The sequence below is a fragment of the Lithobates pipiens genome, unplaced genomic scaffold (assembly GCF_037356315.1).
Source record: "Lithobates pipiens isolate NorthernLeopardFrog02 unplaced genomic scaffold, aLitPip1_a1.2 Scaffold_28, whole genome shotgun sequence".
In the NCBI taxonomy this organism is placed as follows: domain Eukaryota; kingdom Metazoa; phylum Chordata; class Amphibia; order Anura; family Ranidae; genus Lithobates; species Lithobates pipiens.
Window position 1 is genome coordinate 225,751,233 of NW_027507789.1, and position 24,317 is coordinate 225,775,549.

A 24,317-nucleotide genomic window follows, 5' to 3' on the forward strand; every position below is an offset into this window, starting at 1 on the left:
GGTGTTACTTGGCTCTTCATTCGCGGACAGAGGATGGATCCACTTACCAGAGGAGGACTCCATGTTACATTCTTTTAATAATCCACAATCCTGTAAGTGCTTTTAACACCTTGTGCACTTGATTAAATCTTTTAATATTGCACATAGGGGCACCTTTCTTTCTTTTATATGGAGAGGAAGCTGTGTCTGAGGACATGCAGTGCAAACTGCCATACCTGACGGTCTCAAGCTATAGAGTGAGATTTGGTGATGTCACTACTGTGTTGCTCATTGTTCTCCTTGCTGCAGAGCAATTTGTACCTAAGAAACAACAGTGGAAGGATCTCCTTGCTTCCACACCTGATGACCTCACATCAGCAGATCTGGAATAAGATTAGCTACTGTACCTAAGGACCTGAAGTGGAAGCATCTCCCTGCTTCCAAACCTGGTGGCCACAGGAGTTTTGGTGAGGTCACGTCTGTGCTGCTCACTGTTTCCATTGCTGGAGAGAAATTTGTTTTTGAGGCAGTGCCCTGACAAGTGCATCCAGCGCCCAGGGCTAAGATTACAAACCCCCCCCCCCCCGCTCATGATGTGCAAGCTTAGGGGATCCTACACCAAGCAGTCACTTGCTTGTATAAATCATTTGCAACAGAAGGAAGGTACCCCCACCTTCTGCCCACCCCTTCTCCCGGCCCTGACCTGAGGGATCTCCTTAAATCTACGCCACCTGATGGCCTCAGAAGATCTGGAGTGAGATTTGGTGATGTCCCTACAATGCTACTCACTGTTCTCTTTGCTGGAGAGGAAGCTGCACCTGAGAACCTACAATGCAAAGATCTCCCTGCTTGTACTTCATCCATTCTCTGGATCTGTGCTGTCATCAGATAACTACTAGTCATCTGGAGTCAGCTCTGACACGAGGAGCAAAGCTCTGTCTCTACCAAAATTGTTGTCTCCACAAAGAGAGACAGTGCAGAAAAGGGCATGGTAAGTCTGTATTAGAGAAAAGATCAGCTGCTGGAAGCCCACAGGTATTACTGGTGACTAGTCCCTCCCTTTGCCTTTTTGGGGCTTCCAAAGTAGAGATCCACTTTAAAAAAACATCGACGATCACTCGGTTCTCAGGGCTCCCTAAGCAGAGAGCTGGTGACTGTCAGTCACCGTCTTTCTGCTTTGTCCCCCCGCTCGTGCTCACTAGAGTGCTGGGCTGTGGAGGGGACGGCTTGCTGAAAGGCAGAGCTGGGTGCTGGTCCAGGCATGTGGGCGAATCCCGACTTCATTGTCATGATCTTGCCCAAGCCTGGACCAGCTCTGAGATGTCAGCTGACAGCGAGCTTCAGCCCTCTGTCTGCTGAGAAGGGGTCACAGGAGTGCAGAATGAACAGCACTCCTGTGATCCACAGGAGAAGTACAGCCAAATGAGATTTGCTCGTACTTCTCCTTTAAATTTAAATCCGAAAACATGATAGTAATTAAGTCCCATAGCCTGTACCAGTGGTCTCAAAACTGCAGCCTGGGGGCCGGATGTGGCCCTTTGCTTGCCTTTATATGGCCCTTGGACATATGTCACCAATGAAGGGGCACAGTTCCTCCCAATAACACCGATCATGAGGCACAATTCCTACCAATGACACCAACGATGGGATAAATTTCCTCCCAATGACACAAACAATGAGGCCCAATGCCACCAATGATGGGTTAATTCCTCCCAATGACACCAACAATGGGGCTCAATGTCACCAATGATGGGGTACAGTTTCTCCCAATAACACCAATAACGAGACCAAGGATGGGGCATAATTCCTACCAAAGACACCAACTTTGGGGTGCAATTCTTCTCACTGACACCAAAGATGGGGAATTGTTTACTGCAACTGCTGCTGGGACATTTTCTACCCCCGATGGCCACAGTCTGGCCCCTCTAAAACCTGAAGGAAAGTAAACTGGCCCTTTGCTTAGAAAGTTTGCAGACCCCTGGCCTATACTAACCTTCGTATCCTGCATGCTGGTCATTGCAAAGTGGGGGGCAAGTCCAGACGCATAGATCATACACACCAATCCCATGTAGAAAATCACATATGACCCATGATTCTTGTAGTCCTGGTGACAGAAAGAAAAATTGTTACAACAACAAATTCATTTTTTTAAAATTAGAAAGCAAACCAAAAAATATTTTTGAGGACAATGTTCCTCTCCAGTAGTTCTCATTGTGTGGTCCAGCCCTTAGGGTTAGGTACAAACACCTTTATTACGTAGGACTGACCTGCTGTGTGAAGTATGCAGTGTCTGTGACAGATACAGCACAGAGCGCAGTTCAGATGGAGCTGTGTACTCCGGATCCCTCTGCCTGGCCCAAATTCCTTCCCTCACCCCCAACCTGTCTGCTCAGTTGAGTGCAGGAGGGAGGAGAAGGGCAGCAATCTCATATAGTGTAATGACTGCATTAGGAGAGAGCGGGAGGTGAGCTGTCTGCTACTCACATCCTGCATGGCAGTCCTGACCTGGCACAAATATGCGGCAGTTTTCTATTGTGAAAACTGACACATTCCCTCTGATAACAATAGAGCAGATGCAGGGCCAGTTCCTCTGCAATAGAAACTGGTGCAGGTGGTGATGGTGCATTGCCGTGCATTAAAATAACCTCATGACCTGACAGAGAAGTAAACCAGGAACGGGCAGACGGGTACTCACAGGCATGATGGGGTCATTCCACACCCTGATCCTCTCCGTGGAGTTATAGATCCTCATAAAGGCGTTACTGATAATATTAACCAATACCGGGAGGATATTGTGTGCTCGGGGGTTTCCGATTATTTTGTACCCGTAACCCTAAAAAAATAAAAGCAGGAAAGTGACATCATACAAAAGAAATATGTTCAACAGAATTGTCTTTTGGACTTGTGCACATGTGCATGCCCTAGGCATCAACTGAAGGTTTTCCAACACTGGAACTTCAGTCTGGGAGTTCTAAGTGTCAAGGCCACATACATTTATTTCATGATTTCATACAATGTGATTGGATTTAGGTTGTATGTATAGCAAAGCATTTTTTGGTAGTTTTGGATCGAGTAGGGAAGCATTGCAACCCATATAAGGTTATCTTTTTCTGTCTTCATACACAGATAGTGTAGACAATTGTGCTCTTCCGAAGTCGTGGTAACAGTTTGGTGAAGACCTTTTTCTAATCCAGCATAACTGTGCCCCCCCTGGAGCAATGAATACAAGCCAGGTCTCAGGTGTACAAAGCCAGCTCCATAAAGATATGGTTTACCAGTATGATGTGGAGAACCTTGAGGGCCTACACTGAGCCATGACCTCAACCCTAGTGAACGCCTTTGCGATGAATTGAAATGCTGATTGCAAGCCAGGTCTTCTGTGTACAAAGCCAGCTCCATAAAGATATGGTTTGAAGAGGATGGTGTGTCGAACCTTGACGGCCTACATTGAGCCTTGACCTCAAACCCAGTGAACGTCTTAGCAATGAATTGAAATACTGATTGCAAGCCAGGTCTTCTGTGTATAAAGCCAGCTTGATACAGAGCTGGTTGGACCAGTATGGTGTGGCAAACTTGAGGGCCTATATTGAGCTTTGACCTCAACTCTAGTTAACACCTTTGCAATGAATTGAAATGCTGATTGCAAGCCAGGTCTTCTGTATACAAAGCCAGCTTGATACAGAGCTGGTTGGACCAGTATGGTGTGACGAACTTGAGGACCTATATTGAGCCTTGACCTCAACCCCAGCGAATGCCTTTACGATGAATTGAAATGCTAATTGCAAGCCAGGTCTTCTGTGTACAAAGCCAGCTCCATAAAGATATGGTTTGACCCGTATGATGTGGAGAACCATGACGGCCTACATTGAGCCTTGACCTCAACCCCAGTGAACGCCTTAGCAATGAATTGAAATGCTAATTGCAAGCCAGGTCTTCTGTGTACAAAGCCAGCTCCATAAAGATATGGTTTGACCAGGATGGTGTGTCGAAACTTGACGGCCTACATAGAGCCTTGACCTCAACCCTAGTGAACGCCTTTGCGATTAATTGAAATACTGATTGCAAGCCAGGTCTTCTGTGTACAAAGCCAGCTTGATACAGAGCTGGTTGGACCAGTATGGTGTGGAGAACTTGAGGACCTATATTGAGCCTTGACCTCAACCCCAGCGAACGCCTTTACGATGAATTGAAATGCTAATTGCAAGCCAGGTCTTCTGTGTACAAAGCTAGCTTGATACAGAGCTGGTTGGACCAGATCTTCTCATTTATTAATCCATCCACGAATGGGCCCAAATATCCACAGAAAATTCTAAAATCTTGTGGAAAGCCTTCTGAGAAGAGTGGGAGCTGTTATAGACACAAAGAAGGGATAACGCGACATGGTTTGGAGGAACATGAATGCTGTATACAGTGTACAAAGCCAGCTTGATACAGAGCTGGTTGGACCAGATCTTCTCACCTATTATCAGTACCTCCTTGTGGAAAGCCTTCCGAGAAGAGTGGGGGCTGTTATAGACAAAAAGAAGGGATAACTCGACATGGTTTGACCAGTTTGATGTGGAGGAACTTGAATGCTGTATGCAGAGCCCTGACCTCAACCCTACACCTTTGGTAGACGGTTGATGATCCTATTGGTGCATCATCTAATCCTCAGTAGTTGGATAGAGAGCTTTTTTGCTTACCATCTCATATCCCCTATATCAGTGATGGCGAACCTTGGCAGCCCAGATGTTTTGGAACTACATTTCCCATGATACTCATGCACTCTACAGTGTACTGGAGCATCATGGGAAATGTAGTTCCAAAACATCTGGGGTGCCAAGGTTCGCCATCACTGCCCTATATTGTCCGGCGCATTGCTCCAGTCATTATAGTGGTGAGTTATGCTCTCTCTCTTTCTCCCTCCCCCCCCCCCTTTTTTTTTTGTCTTTCCTCTCCCTTTTTCTTTTTTGCAATTTCTCATTTTCCATTTATTATTATCTAGTTATCGACTTTTTATTGACATAGATACTTAATTCTGCATTTTGTTTTTAGATTTCCTGTTTTCTGTTCAATGCAATATATTTATACCCCTGATGAAGAGAGTGCATTTATGATCTCGAAACGCGTTGGGTTTCTTGCCCTCTATCCACTGTAAGGTTCTGCCACACTGGATTGAGAAAATTTACAGTGTAACAGGATATGTACTTTGTATATTCATTATTTCATGTTTGTAAATACATGTAATGTGTATAGTATCTTATATTGTCAATTTTAATTATTATCATTAAATTACGTATTATTAAATTACGTATTATTATTATTATTAGTATTAGTATATATAAAATGTTGTTTACTCTATATGGCCACCTACCCATGTTAAAGTCCTCTCCCTAGGGGAGTATATTCTGCTTCATATTGTTTTGTCCATTAGGATGGGGTTTTGGTAGGCCTCTTTTTGACCTGTGATTTATAGCACCTTGTTCAATTTGGTAGGATGACAGATTATGAGCCAGGTCTTCTCCTCCAACATCAGCACCTGACCTCACAGATTCCCCCAGACACATAATTTTGCAGAAATCCTTCCCTGGAGTGTTAAGGCTGTTATAGACACAAAAGTGGGATAACCCAACATGGCTTGGCCAGTATGGTGTGGAGGAACTTGAAAGGAACCCTGACCTCAACCCCACTGAACACCTTTGGGATGAATTGGAACCAGATCCTCTCGTCCATGTGGAAATTCTTCTCAAGAGAGTGGAGGATGTTATAGCCACAAAAGGGGGCAACTCAATTAAAAACTGCATATTAATGGTCATGGTTTTGGAACGGGATGTCCAACAATCTCACATAGTCGTGATGGTCAGGGGTACACATACTATGGCCGTATGTTGTATAAGTACGAATAGCATGATTTTCTTGATTTAGAGACTAGTGATAATGTTATCAGTATTGTCTACACAGTGATGTGCCCGTGCTGTATAGATCAGGAATATGGAAGGGGGACGTGTCCTGTTGGGTTATTTTCAGCATCCCTAGTGGTGGAGAAATGTTACTTTGTAAGAAAGTTTTATTACCGTGTTGTTGCCTCGTGTGATCTCTATAGCGCCGTTGTAGGCCGTAGTGTTTTCATCATACGGACCATCCACAACATCCACTGCTATATCTTGAGCCATGACACCATGAACGAGATTCTCAATGGGGAGACCTATGTGGAGAAATACTGGAAGTCACCATTATGGAAGGTTATGGTTTAGTTAAAAGAAAGCTTAGTGACATGTACGGGTTAATAGTAAAAACATGGCGGTTGTAGGGATGACTCCTACAGATGGAAATTTGTTTAACTTTTTGGTAACATTTTCTTTTGCCTATAGATCAATTTATTATTATTTTTTTTTGCTGTGAGGATGACTCAAGTATTCACACATCTGTCACAAATTGCCATAATGGGAGTAATATACAGTGACTTGAAAAAGTATTCATACCCCTTGAGATTTTCCACATTTTGTCATGTTACAACCAAAAACGTAAATATATTTTTGGGGATTTTATGTGATAGATCAACACAACGTGTCACATCATTGTGAAGTGGAAGGAAAATTATAAATTGTTTTAAAAAAAATAATAATAATAATAATCTGATAAGTGTGGCATGCATTTTTATTCAACCCCTCTTTACTCGGATACCCCTAACTAAAATCTAGTGGATCCAATTGCCTTCAAAAGTCACCTATTTAGTAAATAGAGTCCACCTGTGTGTAATTTAATCTTATTATAAATACAGCTGTTCTGTGAAGTCCTCAGAAGTTTTATTTAGAGAATCTTAGTGAACAAACAGCATTTTGAAGGGTCAGGGATTACACCAGCACCAGACAGGTCAGGGATGAAGTTGTAGAGAAGTATAAAGCAGGGTCAGGTTATAAAAAAAATCTCCCAAGCTTTGATCATCTCACGGAGCTCTGTTCAATCCATCATCCGAAAATGGAAAGAGTATGGGCACAACTGCAAACCTACCAAGATGTGGCCGTCCACCTAAACTGACCAGGCCGGGCAAGGAGAGCATTCATCAGAGAAGAGCCAAGAGGTCCATGGTAACTCTGGAGGAGCTGCAGAGATCCACAGCTCAGGGGGGAGAATCTGTCCACAGGACAACTATTAGTCGTCTCTCCACAAATCTGCCCTTTATGGAAGAGTGACAAGAAGAAAGACATTGGAGAAAGAAAGTCATAAGAAGTCCTGTTTGTAGTTTGTGAGAAGCCATGTGGGGGAGGGGGCAGCAAACATGTGGAAGAAGGTGATCTGGTCAGAGGAGACCAAAATTCAACTTTTTATCCTAAAAGCAAAACGCTATGTGTGGGAAAAACTAACACCGCCCATCCCCCGAACACACCATCCCCACCGTGAGACATAGCGGCGGCAGCATCTGTTATGCAGCGTACACACGACTGGACTTTTCAATGGACTAGATCGACGGTCTTCCCGAAGGACTTTCGGCGGAGGTCCGATGGACTTTCTGAACGAACAGACTTGGCGACACATGACCGGACTAAGTCCGTTCGAAAGTCTGTTCATTTTGAATGTGAAGATGTAAACGGAACTAAACAAGGAAGTTCAATAGCCAATAGCTGCCCTTGCGTCATATTTGGTCCATTGGACCAGCACACAGACTAACGGTTTTCACAATTTTTAGTCCGTCGGACTTGAGTCCATCAGATAGATTTGAAACATGTTCTATTTCTAGGTCCCTCTGACTTTTGGGGAAAAAAAAGTCAGCTGGAGCCCACACGCGATCAAATTGTCAGACGGATTCCGGTCCGCTGGACCAAGCCTGCCAGTCGTGGGTACGCGGCATTAGAGTCTGCAAAAGACTTGAGACCGGGGCGGAGGTTCACCTTCCAACAGCACAACGACCCGAAACATCCAGCCAGAGCTACAATGGAATGGTTTACATCAACATGTGTTAGAATGGCCCAGTCACAGTCCAGACCTAAATCCCATTGAGAATCTGTGGCAAGACTTGAAAATTGCTGATCACAGACGCTCTCCATCCAATCTGACAGAGCTTGAGATATTTTACAAAGAAGAAGAATGGGCAGAAATGTCCTCTCTAGATGTGCAAAGCTGGTAGAGACACCCCCAAAAAGACTTTTAGAGAAAAGGGGTTCTACAAAGTATTGACTCCGGGGGGCGCCATACAACTGCCCCTCCCCCACACTTTTCACATATTTATTTGTATCATTTATCATTTTCCTTCCACTTCACAATTATGTGACACTTTGTGATGGTCTATCACATAAAATCCCAATAAAATACATTTATGTTTTTGGTTGTAACAAAATGTGGGGAATGTCAAGGGTTATGAATACTTTACATATTCAATACTGGCCATAATGCAGTATTTCCTTCATTGGGATATTTCAGGAAAATTCTACAATACGGCCACTAAATGGAGCTGACAATAATAACTTTGACAGTTGTGAGAATGCTTGAGGCATTTCCACAGTGATCTTTTTATAAATGGACTCCAAGGAGTAGAGACTTTATGGAGTTGATTTACTAAAATGGGAGAGTGCAAAATCTGGTGCAGCTTTGCATAGAAACCAATCAGCTTACAGTTTTTTTTTTATGTCAAAGCTTAAAGAGGAAGTAAACCCTGATGGGTTTTACTTCCTCTTTGTTTCCCTGCAAAGGTAAAGCATAATGGGCTACTATGCATAGTAGCCCATTATGTGTCCCTTACCTAACACAGGAGCCGGCGATGTCACCGCTGTCCCCTCTTCCACGAAGCGTCCATCTTCCTTTCTGGGTATCGTGGCTCCGGCGCTGTGATTGGCTGGAGCCGCAATGACATCACTCCCGCGTATGCGCTCAGGAGCCGCCACTAACGGCATGATCGTGTAGGCTTAGGAGATATTTCTTGCTTCTACAGTTAAGCCTTAATCTAGGCTTACCTGTAGGTAAAAGTGGTCTGTAACGGTTTACAACCACTTTAACTGAACAAGCTGAAGTTAGAAGCTGATTGGCTACCATGCAGAACTGCACCAGATTCTGCACTCTCCAGTTTTAGTAAACCAACCCCTATATGTTTCGTCTGCCCCAAAAAATTATTCGCCTGTCTATTAGTACTTTTTGTGTAGTGCATGAACAGTGCAGTGCACATTCCCGGCATCTATAAACGAATGGAGCTGGGTGACAGGAAGATGTAACTGCAACACCCACTAATGGTGGAAGAAAGAAGATGCCAGGCCAGAAGATGCCTAGAAGGAAACTGCAGTGACGAGGTGGAGCATGGACCATGCATAGCCGGAGGAGGCCAGTCTAAGTCACCATAAGGTGGAACATTCCTGGACATTATAGTGAATGTTCTCGGAACTGCTGCTTCAGTTCTGCTTTAAGACTGAGAATGTTTTTGATTTGCCAAATTAACTATTTAAGATTAGAGTGCTGATAACTGGAAATGACGCCCCCCTTTTGGTTTTGTACCGGTCGTGTTGACGAGCAGAAGATTGGAGTAATATCTGTGGGCCCGATCTCCGGGTCTTCGGAAGTAAAGCTGTGGCGTCAGCTCCCAGGTGTGTTTGGAGTACAAACTGTTCACGAGTATGGTGGTGGTAATCACGGGAAGGATGAACAATACCAGCAGAAGAAGTCTGAAATTCAAGATGGCGTGTTACATGCATATTAGATTAAGGACAACTACACACAGTCTCCTAGTCCCATTCCTATATTGCATCTGACAGGTGTGGTTGGCAGTAAGCTGCTGCTTCAACACCAATGTGTCATGGTTATGCAATAGAGTTGGTCTGCTTACCTGTTTCCATGTGTTCATCTCTAGAGACCAGCCGACCCTCACCTGACTGCTTTTGTAATCAATCCTCTGGCATGACTCCACCCTAGCTCCTATCAGAGAACTCTATATTAACCTGTGCACTTCAGGCCAACCCCACTGATCAACCATTGTGTATTCCTTTGTGTGTTAGCTTCCTGTTACCTGCCGTGTGCTCTTCTGTTGTTCCGTTACCGACTTTGGCGTGTCTTTGACTATCCCTGTTTGCATGTGATTCTGACCTTTTGGCGTGTCCCTGACTATTCCTGTCTGCTTGTGGCAGAGGGGGAGAACGATTACAAAGGAGGAAAAAGAAGGCGGGTCTAGTAGGACAAGGCATTTTTAATCTGAGCAATAAGACCTTCTCTCAGGCTGAATTAGCAGTATTAGATAAGGGGCTTAAATATGCACCCCCCAAACAATTGAATAAGTTCAACACATTTATAGACGTACATAAATTTATTAGAAAAATTAATATTCAAAGATATTTAACTACAAACCCCTTTAGAACAGATTATGTGGCGGCTACATCTGGTACGGTACACTCAGGGTTAGCTAATCCATCTTTGTTTATACCCCCGGTAGCTACAGCTCCGGCTGTAAAAATCTTTAAGAACTTGGTACTAAAAGATTTAGAGAAACTTCCAGTCAAACGTGCGAATAGATCCTTTTTTCCTATGACGGGTTTTAGTTCCCTTTGTGAACAAAAAGATGTCGTTATACGACCAGCCGACAAAGGTGGAGGGATCGTCATTTTAAACAAAGAACAATATAAGGCCGAAATGCAAAAGATATTAGGAGAACCCGGCACCTATAAACCGCTTTCTAATAACCCTACTAACATATATAAGAGACAACTTAGTGACCTTGTCAAAAAGGGGCACGATTTGAAGATTTTGAACAACAAGGAAAAATCATTTTTGGTTCCCGTGGCCCCTAAGATCCCTATAATGTACTATCTCCCAAAAATTCACAAGGATGCTGTTAATCCTCCAGGTAGACCAATAATTAGCGGCATAGACTCCATCACTTCACGTATAGGCCGCTACATAGATTTTTATCTACAGCCCCTTGTGAAAAAAACTCCCTCATATCTTAAAGATACCGGTGCTACTATTAGAAGACTTGAAAATATAACGCTCCATGAGCAATATATTATTGCCACAGCAGATGTGGCTTCCCTCTACACCTGTATACCACATGGGAAAGGCATAGAGGCCGTTCGACATTTTTTAAATCTAGAAGACTCTTTGGCACCTTTCCAACGTGACTATTTAATTGAACTTCTTGAATTTGCTACAGAACATAATTTTTTTGGGTTTGATGGTAATTATTATTTACAACAAAGAGGCGTGGCAATGGGGGCTAAATTTGCCCCTAGCCTTGTGAATCTATTTATGGCTAAATGGGAGGAGGATGTCGTCTATGCCTTGCATAACCCCTCTTTGGTTATGTGGGCGAGGTACATAGACGACATTCTCCTCCTATGGAGTGGTACACCAGACTCCTTAGAGGAATTCTTTAAAACCCTGAACGATAATGACAGAGGTATCTCACTGTCATTCGAGATGAGCACATCTAGGGTTAATTTCCTAGACTTAGAAATAGAGATAATAAACAATCAGTTTATGTTTAAAACTTTTTTTAAAGTAACGGATCGCAACAGCTTTATCCCTTTGGATAGTTGTCACCACAGCTCCTGCTTGAATTCAGTTCCACGCAGTCAATTTCTACGTTTACGGAGGAATTGTACTGATCTAAATACATTTAAAATACAAGCAGGAATCCTTAAACAAAAATTCCTGGATAAAGGATATGATGCTAAATTATTAGATGGGGAGCTTCAGAAATCTATCGACACCAATAGGGATAATCTTGTTGCAGAAAGACCACAACGTGAACATGATGATACCTATAAGTGGTCCATGTTGACATCTTTCTCATTACAACATAAGCAGATTAAAACCATTATAAACAAACATTGGGGAATATTAAAAAATGATCCAGTTCTATCGTCTAAATTACCTGAACAAGCTAAGGTGCTCTTTAGAGGAGTTCCATCCCTACAGAGACATATTGCCCCTAATGTCTTGGATCCACCTAGCCGCCCGTCATTTTTTCACAACATGACGGGATTCTTTCCATGTAAGAAATGTGTCGTTTGTAGACATAATATATCTGGGAAATCTCAAACAACTGAATTTACATCAACTGTTACTAATAGGATACATACCATCAAACCATTCTGTACTTGTAACACTAGGTACGTAGTGTACTTAATTACGTGCCCACGTGGGAAACAGTATATAGTTAGAACAACTAGAACCTTTGCAATTAGGGTAGGGCAGTGTTTCTCAAATCCAGTCCTCAGGCCCCCCCCAACAGGTCATGTTTTAAGGTTTTCCATTATTTTTCACAGGTGATTTGATCAGTTTCACTGCCTTAGCAATTACCACAGCCGTTTCATCTGAGGGAAATCCTGAAAACATGACCTGTTGGGGGGGGGCCTGAGGACTGGATTTGAGAAACACTGGGGTAGGGGAACATATAGCTCTTATAAAAAGTAGAGATTCAAAACATACGGTTGCGAGGCACTTTAAAGAGCACCACAATAGTGATCCCACTGGAACACAATTTCTGGTCATTGATAAATACACACCACCATGGAGGGGAGGAGCTATGACCAGGGGTGTGTCCAGATTGGAGACTTACTGGATATATACTATCAAATCCTACTCCCCCTTTGGACTAAATGTGGAGTGGGATATTAATGCGTTCATCAATGAGGGTTGAGATAGTGACATTTATGTCCGGTTGAATGCTTTATTTTGATACTAATTTGTACATCAGAATTGTATGCCTTATGAACCTAAGTGTTGAAACAAATATCTGGATTTGCATGCCTTTTTTCGCCATTTGACATATAGGGATTACATCATCCTTAGTTGTTTAAAGATGATCCAATCCATCCTTTTTTCTAAATTTGTAGATGCCGCCGTATGAGAGATGGACATATGGCGCCGTCATTAGGGTGTTGCTATGTACGTCTTGTAGCATGAAGTTAGAGAAAATATATCTATGACAGTCTAGCTTTATATAAAATACTACTTCTCAGCTTAAATAGTTATAGATACTCAATTTTTTATAGATCATTTTAAAAAATAAGAATAATATCTAATGTTTGGTATCTTTGACATTGGATAAATGCCTGCCTACATAGATGAGTTGTTTTTGAGTTTATATTTGTAGAATGCCAGTTTGGGAAGATGACATTTTCGTTAAACATGCGATTTATCTCATTGCCGTAATGTAACAATGTAATAAAGTTATTGTAACCCTGTTAGGCACTGCGTTCCGCCCGATTTTTATATATATTTTTATTTGCGCTCCACACATTTCGGAAGTGACGTGATTACGTTCGCCTCACTCCCTCTGTGTGTGAGACGGCCCAGATATGCGGCGCATTCCACCCTATGTTTGTTTGCGTGCCACGTAATCCGGATGTGGGGCGTTCGTATCTACCTCACGTCCGGCAACGAAGGTTAGCGTCTTTACGGCCGGTTACTGATTGGTTGACCAATGACCATTACGAACGCATTCACGTTCGCGCCAATTGCTATTTTCTTTGTGATTGGCTATAATACATACTAACCCGGAAGCATTTGTTCGTTTTCCTGGGAAAGATACGATCTGACTTATAGTCCTTGCAGCTGTTTAGCTGTCTTTTAATACGATACCTTCACTTTTCATAAGAGGTTCACTATGGCCATAAATTTCGGACTTATATATAATTTAATTCTATATAAGTTGTGAGGGGTTAGCTCGGCAGCGGGTGTGTGTGACCCCCTGGATGGGTTCACAACACAAAGTCAGGCACAGCAGACAGCGGTGTAGGTTCAAAAAACAAAAGATCCGGTTTATTTATGCTCCATGCAGTGATACATATAACAGCCAAACAAAATAAAACAAGAAAATAAATCCTGGTCAGCTTGACCTCTAACTACACACATAGACTCCCTGTCTAACAACTGGGTACAGCCTTGTGCTGTACCAGTCCCTGCCTTTGTTGTAAAGGTTTTGCCACACAGGCGTTAACTCACCGCACAGTACAGGTGACACACTCCCCAGTCTATACAACACAAAACTGGTTCCAGGATGGAGCATCTCCCTAAGCATGCTGGGGTTTTTTGTAGAGGTCTTAATGAGCCCACTTACTACAGCTGGGCTCATTAACTCTTCCCCTCTAATTGTAAAAGTCTGCATAAAGCCTGAATCTAGGACACACATATTTCCCATCCTGGATACAACCAGGTGATTTTACCTGCGTGCTGCCACATACCCCCCCCTCTTGTTTCAACCTTGGGGTTGTAACACAAGCAGCCAGACACGCATGTATCCGAGACAAAGCATCCACATTCCCCATTTTAACACCAGGGCGATGCTTAACTGTAAAGTAAAATTCCTGTAGGGCCAGGAAACACCTATTTACCCTTCTATTGGTCTCCTTGTTTTGAGCCATCCACTTTAAAGGAGCGTGATCAGTCACCAGGTCAAAGTGCCTACCTAGCAGATAGTACCGAAGGGAATCTAGAGCCCACTTCACTGCTAAACATTCCTTCTCAATCGTGGAGTAATTTACCTCATGGGACTTCAACTTCCTGCTGAGGTAAATGACTGGGTGCTCTTCCCTGTTCCAGACCTGGGATAACACTGCTCCTAACCCAACGTCTGATGCATCAGTTTGTACCACGAAGCCCTTAGAGAAGTCTGGTGAGTACAACACTGGCTGGTTACATAAGGCTGTTTTTAAGGACTGAAATGCTTCTTCAGCCTCTGGGGACCATTTAACCATGACCGACTCTTTCCCTTTTGTCAGGTTGGTGAGGGGCACAGCATGAGAAGCAAAATGGGGAATGAATCGTCGATAATAGCCAGCGATTCCCAGAAAGGCTCGTACCTGTTTCTTGCTGTTGGGACGTGGCCAACTCTGTATGGCCTCGACTTTATTGACTTGGGGTTTTATCACCCCCCTCCCAATAGTGTACCCAAGATATTTGGCCTCCTCCTGTCCAATGGTACACTTCTTTGGATTGGCCATAAACCCAGCTTCCCGGATAGAGTTTAGGACTGCTTGTACTTTTGGCAAATGTGAGACCCAGTCTGTGCTATGGATAATCACATCATCCAGGTAAGCTGCAGCATATTTCTGATGGGGCCTCAGAATCTTATCCATTTTCCGCTGGAATGTTGCCGGTGCATTCTGTAACCCAAACGGCATTCTCTTATATTGGAATGCCCCATCTGGGGTTACAAACGCAGTCTTCTCCTTGGCCGAATCGGCCAGGGGAATTTGCCAATACCCTTTGGTGAGATCAAGAGTTGTCATATATCGGGCTGTTCCCAGCCGGTCAATCAACTCATCTATACGTGGCATGGGGTAGGTGTCAAATTTTGTAACTTTATTTAATTGTCTAAAATCGTTACAAAACCGCCAGCTCCCATCAGGTTTGGGCACTAGTACGATAGGACTGGACCAGTCACTCTGGGACTCCTCTATCACACCCAATTCCAGCATCCTTTGAACCTCCCCACGTATTGCCTCCCGTCGGGCCTCTGGTATTCTATAAGGTTTTAGTTTTACCCTTTCTCCTGGCGGGGTGATAATGTCATGCTCTACGCCAGATGTTTGTCCCGGAAGCTCAGAGAAAATCTCTTTGTTACGAAGTACAAACTCTTTAACCTCCTGTTGTTGGGGTTTCGATAAGGTGTCTGCTATTCCAACCTCAGGAACTAAGCAATCAGGCTGTACTTGTGACAAAGTCTCTGCGACTAGGGATTCCCTATCCCTCCAGGCTTTCAGCAGATTGACGTGATAGATCTGCTCCGGCTTTCGCCTTCCTGGCTGTCTAACCCTGTAGTTCACCTCACTCATTTTTTCAATTACTTCATATGGACCTTGCCATTTGGCCAGAAATTTGCTTTCAACCGTAGGGACTAGCACCAAGACCCTATCCCCCGGGGAAAAAGTACGTGTCTTGGCCCCACGGTTGTACACTCTCTGCTGTGCTAACTGCGCTTGGGTTAAATGTTCCTTTACAATTGGCATTACCTGTGCAATTCTATCTTGCATCAGGGCGACATGCTCAATCACACTCCTGTGAGGAGAACTCTCATTTTCCCAAGTTTCCTTGGCGATATCCAGCAGCCCTCTTGGGTGTCTCCCATAGAGCGTCTCGAAGGGTGAGAAACCCGTAGAGGATTGGGGTACCTCCCTAATGGCAAACATCAGATAGGGTTTTAGGCAGTCCCAATTCTTTCCATCTCTATCCACCACCTTCTTTAACATTTGTTTTAGGGTTTTGTTGAATCTTTCAACCAACCCATCTGTTTGGGGGTGATACACAGATGTACGCAATTGTGTCACTTTGTACAACTTGCATAGTTCCTTCATAACCCTGGACATAAAGGGTGTACCTTGGTCCGTAAGCAGTTCCTTACAAATACCCACGCGGCTAAAAACCAGAGATAGCTCTTTGGCTATGGTTTTGGCCGAGGTATTTCGAAGAGGAATTGCTTCCGGATAACGGGTGGCATAGTCCAATATAACCAAAATGTACTGATGCCCCCTGGTGGACTTCATTATCGGACCTACCAAATCCATTGCGATCCTCTCAAAGGGGACCTCAATGATAGGAAGAGGTACCAGCGGGTTACGGAAATGTGGCATAGGTGCCGACTTCTGACACACAGGGCAGGAGGAACAATAATTTTCTGTTTCCTTCATGACCCCAGGCCAATAGAATCTCTGCAGTACCCTCTCTCTGGTTTTCTCTGTCCCCAGATGACCTCCCAGAATGTGTCCATGAGCCAATTCTAACACCAACTTCCTGTAAGGTTTAGGCACTACAAGTTGCTCAATGGTTTCTTCTTCCCTTTGAGCCACTCGATACAGCAGGTCCCTTTCCATAGTGAAGTAAGGATAAGGGCAAGTCTTATCTGGGTTCACTAACTCGCCATCTATTTTCACCACATTTTCCCGTGCCTTTATTAGGGTGGGGTCTTTTAACTGTTCTGTGGCAAAATTTTCCCTGTGAACCTCAAGATCCGAAAACTCCACAGACGGCATGTTTTCATCTGAGGATGTTGGCTCCTCCCCAGTTTCTCGAGTTTCCCCCGCCAATACCGACAAGGGAAATTCAGGAGAGTCCTCACCACTCCCAGAGGAATTCTGGTCATGTTCCTGGTTTATAGGGGCACCAATGGGGGCCTCAGGACAATCCCAGAGTTCCCAGAATTTTGGAAAATCCCTTCCCACAATAGCATCATGTGGTAAGTGAGCCACTAACCCCACCTGATGAGAGAGGTTACCTTTGGGGGTCTCAAAAAACACTGAAGTTACAGGATACTCTCGGGTGTCCCCATGCACACAAATAACAGCCACCCTGTTCTTCCCAGAGACCTCTGTAGTAACTAATTCAGCTTTTATCAATGTTACCAGGCTACCTGAATCTAGCAACACATCAACATGTCTACCATTAATACACATTTTACATAAATGTTTCTCAGGTCCCCGAATGGCAGTGCATGCAACTGTCGCAAACAGCGACTGACGTCTCTCCCTTATAAAGTCACATTGCATAGGCTCATCCACAACTGGGCAATTGGCTGCAATATGTCCCTCTTGCCGGCAGCGGTAGCAAATAATCTTTTTCGCTGCCTCTTGCAGCATGGGCTTCCTGGGCTGCTCCCGCCAGACCTTAGGTAGAACTCCCACCCTCTCACTCTCTCCACCCTCACCCCTTGGAGTCATCTTACCCGCCACTGGGGATGATCTGGTCTTAGGAGGGAAAGTCCGTGAGTCCCTGGAAGAGGTGGTCAGGTTCTCTGTAGCCAAATACCTCTCAACCAGATCCACAAGTTTATCTGCATTTTCTGGGTCTCCATGGCTTACCCATTTTTGGATGGCAGTAGGAAGAGCTCTCAGGAAACGATCCATAACAACACGTTCCACAATGTTTGGTGCAGTCAAAGTCTCTGGCTGCAGCCACTTCCTGCTCAGGTGAATGAGATCATACATTTGAGACCTGGGAGGTTTTCCAACCTGAAAAGTCCAGTTATGCACACGCTGAGCCCGGACGGCCAGGGTGACACCCAGCCGTGCCAATATTTCTGCTTTTAGCACCACATAGTCTTTTGCTTGGTCAGGCTCTAGGTCATAATAAGCTTTCTGCGATTCCCCAGTTAACAGAGGGGCCACCAGTCCAGCCCATTGCTCCTTAGGCCACTTTTCCCTTTCAGCAGTCCTTTCAAATGTGGTCAAAAACACCTCCGGATCATCCTCTCCAGTCACTTTTGTCAGTAAACGGCTCACACCAAAGGATGCGGTATTATTGTAACCACTTGCTTCATTGGTCTGCGGACGTTGCTGTATTAATGTCTCTATTTTCTGTTGAAAATTCTGCTCTTGCTTCTGCAACAGGTCTATGAAGCGGGCTTCAGATCGCTGCTGGGCTTGTTGCTGAGCTTCCAAACTCTGCTGGTGAGCCTTCTGCTGATTTTCCAAACTCTGCTGCAAAGTTGCATTTATCTGCTGCTGGGCTGCAAGGCTCTGTTGTTGAGCTGCAAGGCTCTTTTGTAAACCTGCATTTGTTTGCTGCTGATTTTCATTTGCTTGCTGCTGGTTTGCATTTGCTAGAGCCAGCTGTCTCAGTATCTCCTCCATGCTGGCCTTAACAAAAAAAAAACTGCCAAAATTCTCCACCAACTGTGAGGGGTTAGCTCGGCAGCGGGTGTGTGTGACCCCCTGGATGGGTTCACAACACAAAGTCAGGCACAGCAGACAGCGGTGTAGGTTCAAAAAACAAAAGATCCGGTTTATTTATGCTCCATGCAGTGATACATATAACAGCCAAACAAAATAAAACAAGAAAATAAATCCTGGTCAGCTTGACCTCTAACTACACACATAGACTCCCTGTCTAACAACTGGGTACAGCCTTGTGCTGTACCAGTCCCTGCCTTTGTTGTAAAGGTTTTGCCACACAGGCGTTAACTCACCGCACAGTACAGGTGACACACTCCCCAGTCTATACAACACAAAACTGGTTCCAGGATGGAGCATCTCCCTATGCATGCTGGGGTTTTTTGTAGAGGTCTTAATGAGCCCACTTACTACAGCTGGGCTCATTAACTCTTCCCCTCTAATTGTAAAAGTCTGCATAAAGCCTGAATCTAGGACACACATATTTCCCATCCTGGATACAACCAGGTGATTTTACCTGCGTGCTGCCACAAAGTTAACCCTAGCTTAGAGGAATAGTTTTATAATGAGGTGTGGAACGCATGCTGGCGGCCATTTTATACCGGAAATGAATTCCGATGATACGGGCTGAACGAATTTGTGCCTAATTGGGGGTCCTGGTATTTAAGTGAGTAAGTTGCAGCTGAGTAGTACCCCAGATGACGTCTTCTACGACGAAACGCGTCGGGACTCTGCTGCAATTGTGTTTTATCCTGTTAAGCGCTTAAACCACTGTACACATGTGAGTTTTGTACTTTTTATTTTATTTGTTTCTATAAAAACGGAATTACGCTATTTTTGGTCCCTGTTTTTTTCTTCGTATGATCTTAACATGCCTATGGGTATATATCTGGCTGGAGTCAAAATATCTCTCAACGTATGAAGTGATTTTCTACATTTGAGGTCCCTTCGGATAACTGGTTGCTGGGTGAATCTGCACACAGTTGCAAAAGCTTGTATGATCCCCCCAAATGTAAATTTGTGAGGATCCAATAACTCCGGTAAGCCTTCAATTCGCCTGGTGACGGGAACTTCACAAGATTAATGCATAAACCTTTTTGAAAGGAGGTGTAATTTATTCCCTACACACTTGTGGACTATATAAAGACACCATACACTAAGGACTCTGTTTTTCTATTGAGACTTTGTTTTTTCCCCTTTTTTCCTTTTTTTGGTAAAACCTTCTTTTTTTTGAGTCACTTATATATGCAATCTATGTAAAAATGTATGTTTTATGAGCACTATTTTATAGTGGGATTTTTTTCACTGTAACTTTACACCTATAAGTACGATTAAGGATATTTGATATTGGAAGTTGTGAGAAGCGTTACACTTTTTTATAACATTGTTTACCTTACACTTGATACCCCGGTGATGTGTTAGCAGCTCTCTTGTGTGATTTACATTCATATTTATTTTCCTGTAAGAATAGCGCAGTGTTTTGTTACAAAAATTTGCTTGTGGCCCCGACCTTGGCTTTGTCCCTCACCATCCCTATCCTCCTGTTGCTTACTGTGGGTGTGAGCTGGGGGACCCTGGGGGTCGCGACCTGGAGCCAGTTGCGGCCAAGTCCATCCTCACCACTCGAGGCTCTGGTGAACACCTGCTGGCTCTTAGACTCCGCGCCCCAGGGAATCTTACGCTCTAACACCGGGTGGGACCTGTCTCCCGTCCGCAGCAGTCAGCCGTAGGGTCCACAACCTTGTGATGCTCTCCTGATCCATACGGTGTGTATCTGTCACCTCGCCTCAAGGTGACCTGACACAATGTTCCCAACTCCACCGATCAGATAAACCAAAAGTAGTATACTGTATATCTTATGCCGCGTATACACGACTGGACTTTCTGAACAGACTAGGTCCGACAGTCCTCCCAACGGACTTTCGGCGGAGTTCTGACGGACTTTCCGAACCAACGGACTTGACCACACATGAACGGACTAAGTCCGTCCGAAAGGCTGTTAGTTTTGAACGTGATGACGTAAACAGGACTAAACAAGGAAGTTAAATAGCCAATAGCTTCCCTTGCGTCGTATTTGGTCCGTCGGACCAGCACACAGACTAACGGTTTTCCAGATTTTAATCTGTCAGAGTTGAGTCTGTCGGATAGATTTGAAACAGGTTCTATTTCTAGGTCCTAGTTCTAGAATAACAATCGGACTAGCCCACACATGATCGGATTCTCAGACGGACTAATCCCTTCAGACCTAGTCTGCCGGAAAGTCCGGTCATGTGTACGCGGCATTAGGAGAAAAGTACACTATATGGGGGCCACATCTCCAAATGATGGCATTTCAGGTATCTCTAGTGACAGGTCCAGGTAATACTTCATCATACAAAGACATTGTAGACGATAGGGCTCTTCCAACCTTGTGGTAAAAATTTGAGGAAGACCCTTTTCTGTTCCACCATGACTGAGCCCCTGTGTACAAACCAGCTCCATAAAGACATGGTGTGACCAATTTGGTGTGGAGAACCATGAGTGGCCTCCACAGAGCCCTGACCCCAATCCTACTGAACACCTTTGGGATTAGTTGGAATGGCAAATGTGAGCGAGGTCTTCTGTATACAACCCCAGCTCCATAAAGACATGGTTTGACCATTTTGGTTTGGGGGAACCTGAGTGTCCTGCACAGAGCCCTGACCTCAGCCCCACTGAGCACCGTAGAAATGAGTTAGGATGCCGATTGCAAGCCAGGTCTTCTGTGTACATTTTAAAATAAAAAGAATTTTACACATGGAATAACTCTCTATACCATACCCCGGTCTCGCCATATCAGAGATCGCCAGAAACCGATTACACCTACATGGATCGAAAGCCTTTTATGTCATGGATAAGCTTCAAGTATCGGATCCTCGCCACGGCCAACACCTGCTGCCTCCACAATGCCATTCCACTGATGGTGGGCGTACCGGAGTCCGACATCAGAAGGATAGAATCCTCCGGCTCTGAGGAGAAGTGATCCTCTTCTTCATTTTGCTCTTGGGCAAAAACGCCATAATCTGATCATTCAAGATGAGAAAAAGTAATAATTTGGTGTGCTGTACATAGACAGCAAAACTTTAATTGCAAAGACCTTGTTGTGGCATATTTCATTGTCATTAATCGCCATGATAATATAGTCCTTATTACCACGTTGGTAGCAATTTTGACCTCAAGCTTAGCATTGGAATGTAGTTAAAGAGAATGTAAACCCGAACTCCTTGTAAAGAGAATGTAAACCTGAACTCCTTGTAAAGAGAATGTAAACCCGAACTCCTTGTAAAGAGAATGTAAACCCGAACTCCTTGTAAAGAGAATGTAAACCCGAACTCCTTGTAAAGAGAATGTAAACCCGAACTCCTTGTAAAGAGAATGTAAACCCGAACTCCTTGTAAAGAGTATGTAAACCCGAACTCCTTGTAATGAGTATGTAAACCCGAACTCCTTGTAAAGAGAATGTAAACCCGAACTCCTTGTAAAGAGTATGTAAACCCGAACTCCTTGTAATGAGTATGTAAACCCGAACTCCTTGTAAAGAGTATGTAAACCCGAACTCCTTGTAAAGAGAATGTAAACCAGAACTCCTTGTAAAGAGAATGTAAACCCGAACTCCTTGTAAAGAGAATGTAAACCCGAACTCCTTGTAAAGAGTATGTAAACCCGAACTCCTTGTAAAGAGTATGTAAACCCGAACTCCTTGTAAAGAGTATGTAAACCAGAACTCCTTGTAAAGAGAATGTAAACCAGAACTCCTTGTAAAGAGAATGTAAACCCGAACTCCTTGTAAAGAGTATGTAAACCAGAACTCCTTGTAAAAAGTATGTAAACCCGAACTCCTTGTAAAGAGTATGTAAACATGAACTCCTTGTAAAGAGTATGTAAACCTGAACTCCTTGTAAAGAGTATGTAAACCTGAACTCCTTGGCTCTTTTTTGTTTGTTAAATATAAAATTGAAAGTGTTTTTTTTTTTGTTTTTTTTAGAAAAGTGCAAACAAAATCCTGTTCATCCTGCCAGAAATCCAGTGATCTGGTAACTTCATATAAATTGTGTAGGCAAGTGCAGTCTACCTTCTCTACTACAGGTGGTGCTTAAGTCTTTGGTATGGATGAGCTGAACCCCCAACCCGATTCGGTTCTCAGCAGAACATCTAAAAAAATGTTTTGCCTGTTCGCAACACGTGAACACCGTTAAAGTCTATGGGACACGAACATGAATAATCAAAAGTGCTCATTTTGTGCAGGGACAGTTCTAAACACGGGAAACATGAGCCACTTTACAGGCATACTATAGACACCCCCCAGGTATGAAATTTAAAGGAATATTTCACTTTTATTGTTTCACTTTAAGCATTATTAAATTAACTGAATTTTTTAAAACTTTTTTTGCATTGACCCATGTACCCTGAGGCAGGACCCGGGTCCCCAAACACTTTTTATGACAATACCATGCATATAAGCCTTTAAAATTAGCACTTTTGATTTCTCCCATAGACTTTTAAAGGGTGTTCCGCAGCTTTTGAATTTTACGCGAACACCCCAAACAGTTCGCTATTCGGTGAACAGGCGAACACCCGATTTTCGAGTCGAACTTACGTTTGACTCGAACATCGGGCTCGTCCCTAGTCTTTGGCCTCTCACAGTCCTGAGCCTGACAATGTTGGAGTTGGGAACCAGGAATGCTCATCCACACCACCTAGTACCACAAAACTGTACCAACTCATCCGAAGATTCAACCTTGGGCTCAGGTGAGGAGACAATAGAAGACATGCCTGGTCCCTTGTAATTTGAGGTCCCCCCGAGTCACTGTCTGCAGTTGAGCCTTCACCAAGTGACTCTACGGGGAATCAAGAGGGAATCAGTCTAACCGCGGGCAGCTCTGCTCTGCAGTTGTTTGAGTTGTTTAGTATTCTGCCTACCCATATATTGATTGTGCTTTTATCACCATTGTTATTGTTGTTTCCACTTTATGTTGATGCAAAGGACAGCGCCTGTTAAGGGGGGTGAGGGGGTAATCATAGGCAGATGCAATCTATTTTATCTATTTCTCCACTGCAGGTGGCACTCTTCTGCAGTGACACTGCAGTCGAAGAGGAGGTCAAGAGGAACATGATCGCTCTATAGTTTCCTTGGTCACTAGGGAAGCTATCCCATTGGATGCTGCCATCCAATGTGGCTCTAAGCCCTTGTACACACGGTCTGACATTCCGACAACCAAATCCATCGGATTTTGTCCGAAACTGGTGTTGCATACACACGGTCGGACAAAGTTGTCGGAAAATCCGATCGTTCGGAACGCGATGACGTTATTTCGTTACGACGGGACCAGGGGCGGACTGACAACTCATGGGGCCCCCCGGGCAATAGGAGATTATGGGGCCACACAGTATACACAAACACACACACACAGTATACAATCACACAGTATACACAGACATGTTTCTATTGGCTGAGAAGGTACTGGAGAGGTGGGGCAGCTATAATCTTGGGATTTTTAGACCAAAAGGATGTCTTTAAGGGACATTTCAGAGATGGATGTAAAAAAAAACACAAATTTTTACATACTGTTCCTGGTTTTACTGAGGCTGGCAACCCTGATGGGGTCCCCTAGTGGCATGGGGCCCTCGGGCAGTGCCCGAGTGGCCCAATGGTCAGTCCGCCCCTGGACGGGACTACGTTCAGGCTAGTAGTCAATAGCTTTGGTCTAGGAATTTGATATGAGCATGCGTGGCACTTTGTCCGATCGGAATTCTCTA

The 24,317-nt window shown here is 44.1% G+C and overlaps 1 protein-coding gene across 4 annotated transcripts in view; it reads right to left on the bottom strand.

Annotated features, from left to right (window-relative positions):
• Positions 1 to 24,317, bottom strand: part of LOC143936209 (ABC-type organic anion transporter ABCA8-like) — a 125,827-nt gene that overhangs the window by 41,347 nt on the left and 60,163 nt on the right. For all 4 annotated transcript variants that reach the window (XM_077460619.1, XM_077460617.1, XM_077460620.1 and 1 more), the window contains 5 exons: positions 21,388 to 21,583; positions 9,439 to 9,605; positions 6,033 to 6,163; positions 2,675 to 2,812; positions 1,973 to 2,083 (listed from right to left, as the gene is read on the bottom strand). In XM_077460619.1, the coding sequence (XP_077316745.1) occupies positions 1,973 to 2,083; positions 2,675 to 2,812; positions 6,033 to 6,163; positions 9,439 to 9,605; positions 21,388 to 21,583 (743 nt within the window). The remainder of the gene's footprint in view (positions 1 to 1,972; positions 2,084 to 2,674; positions 2,813 to 6,032; positions 6,164 to 9,438; positions 9,606 to 21,387; positions 21,584 to 24,317) is intronic.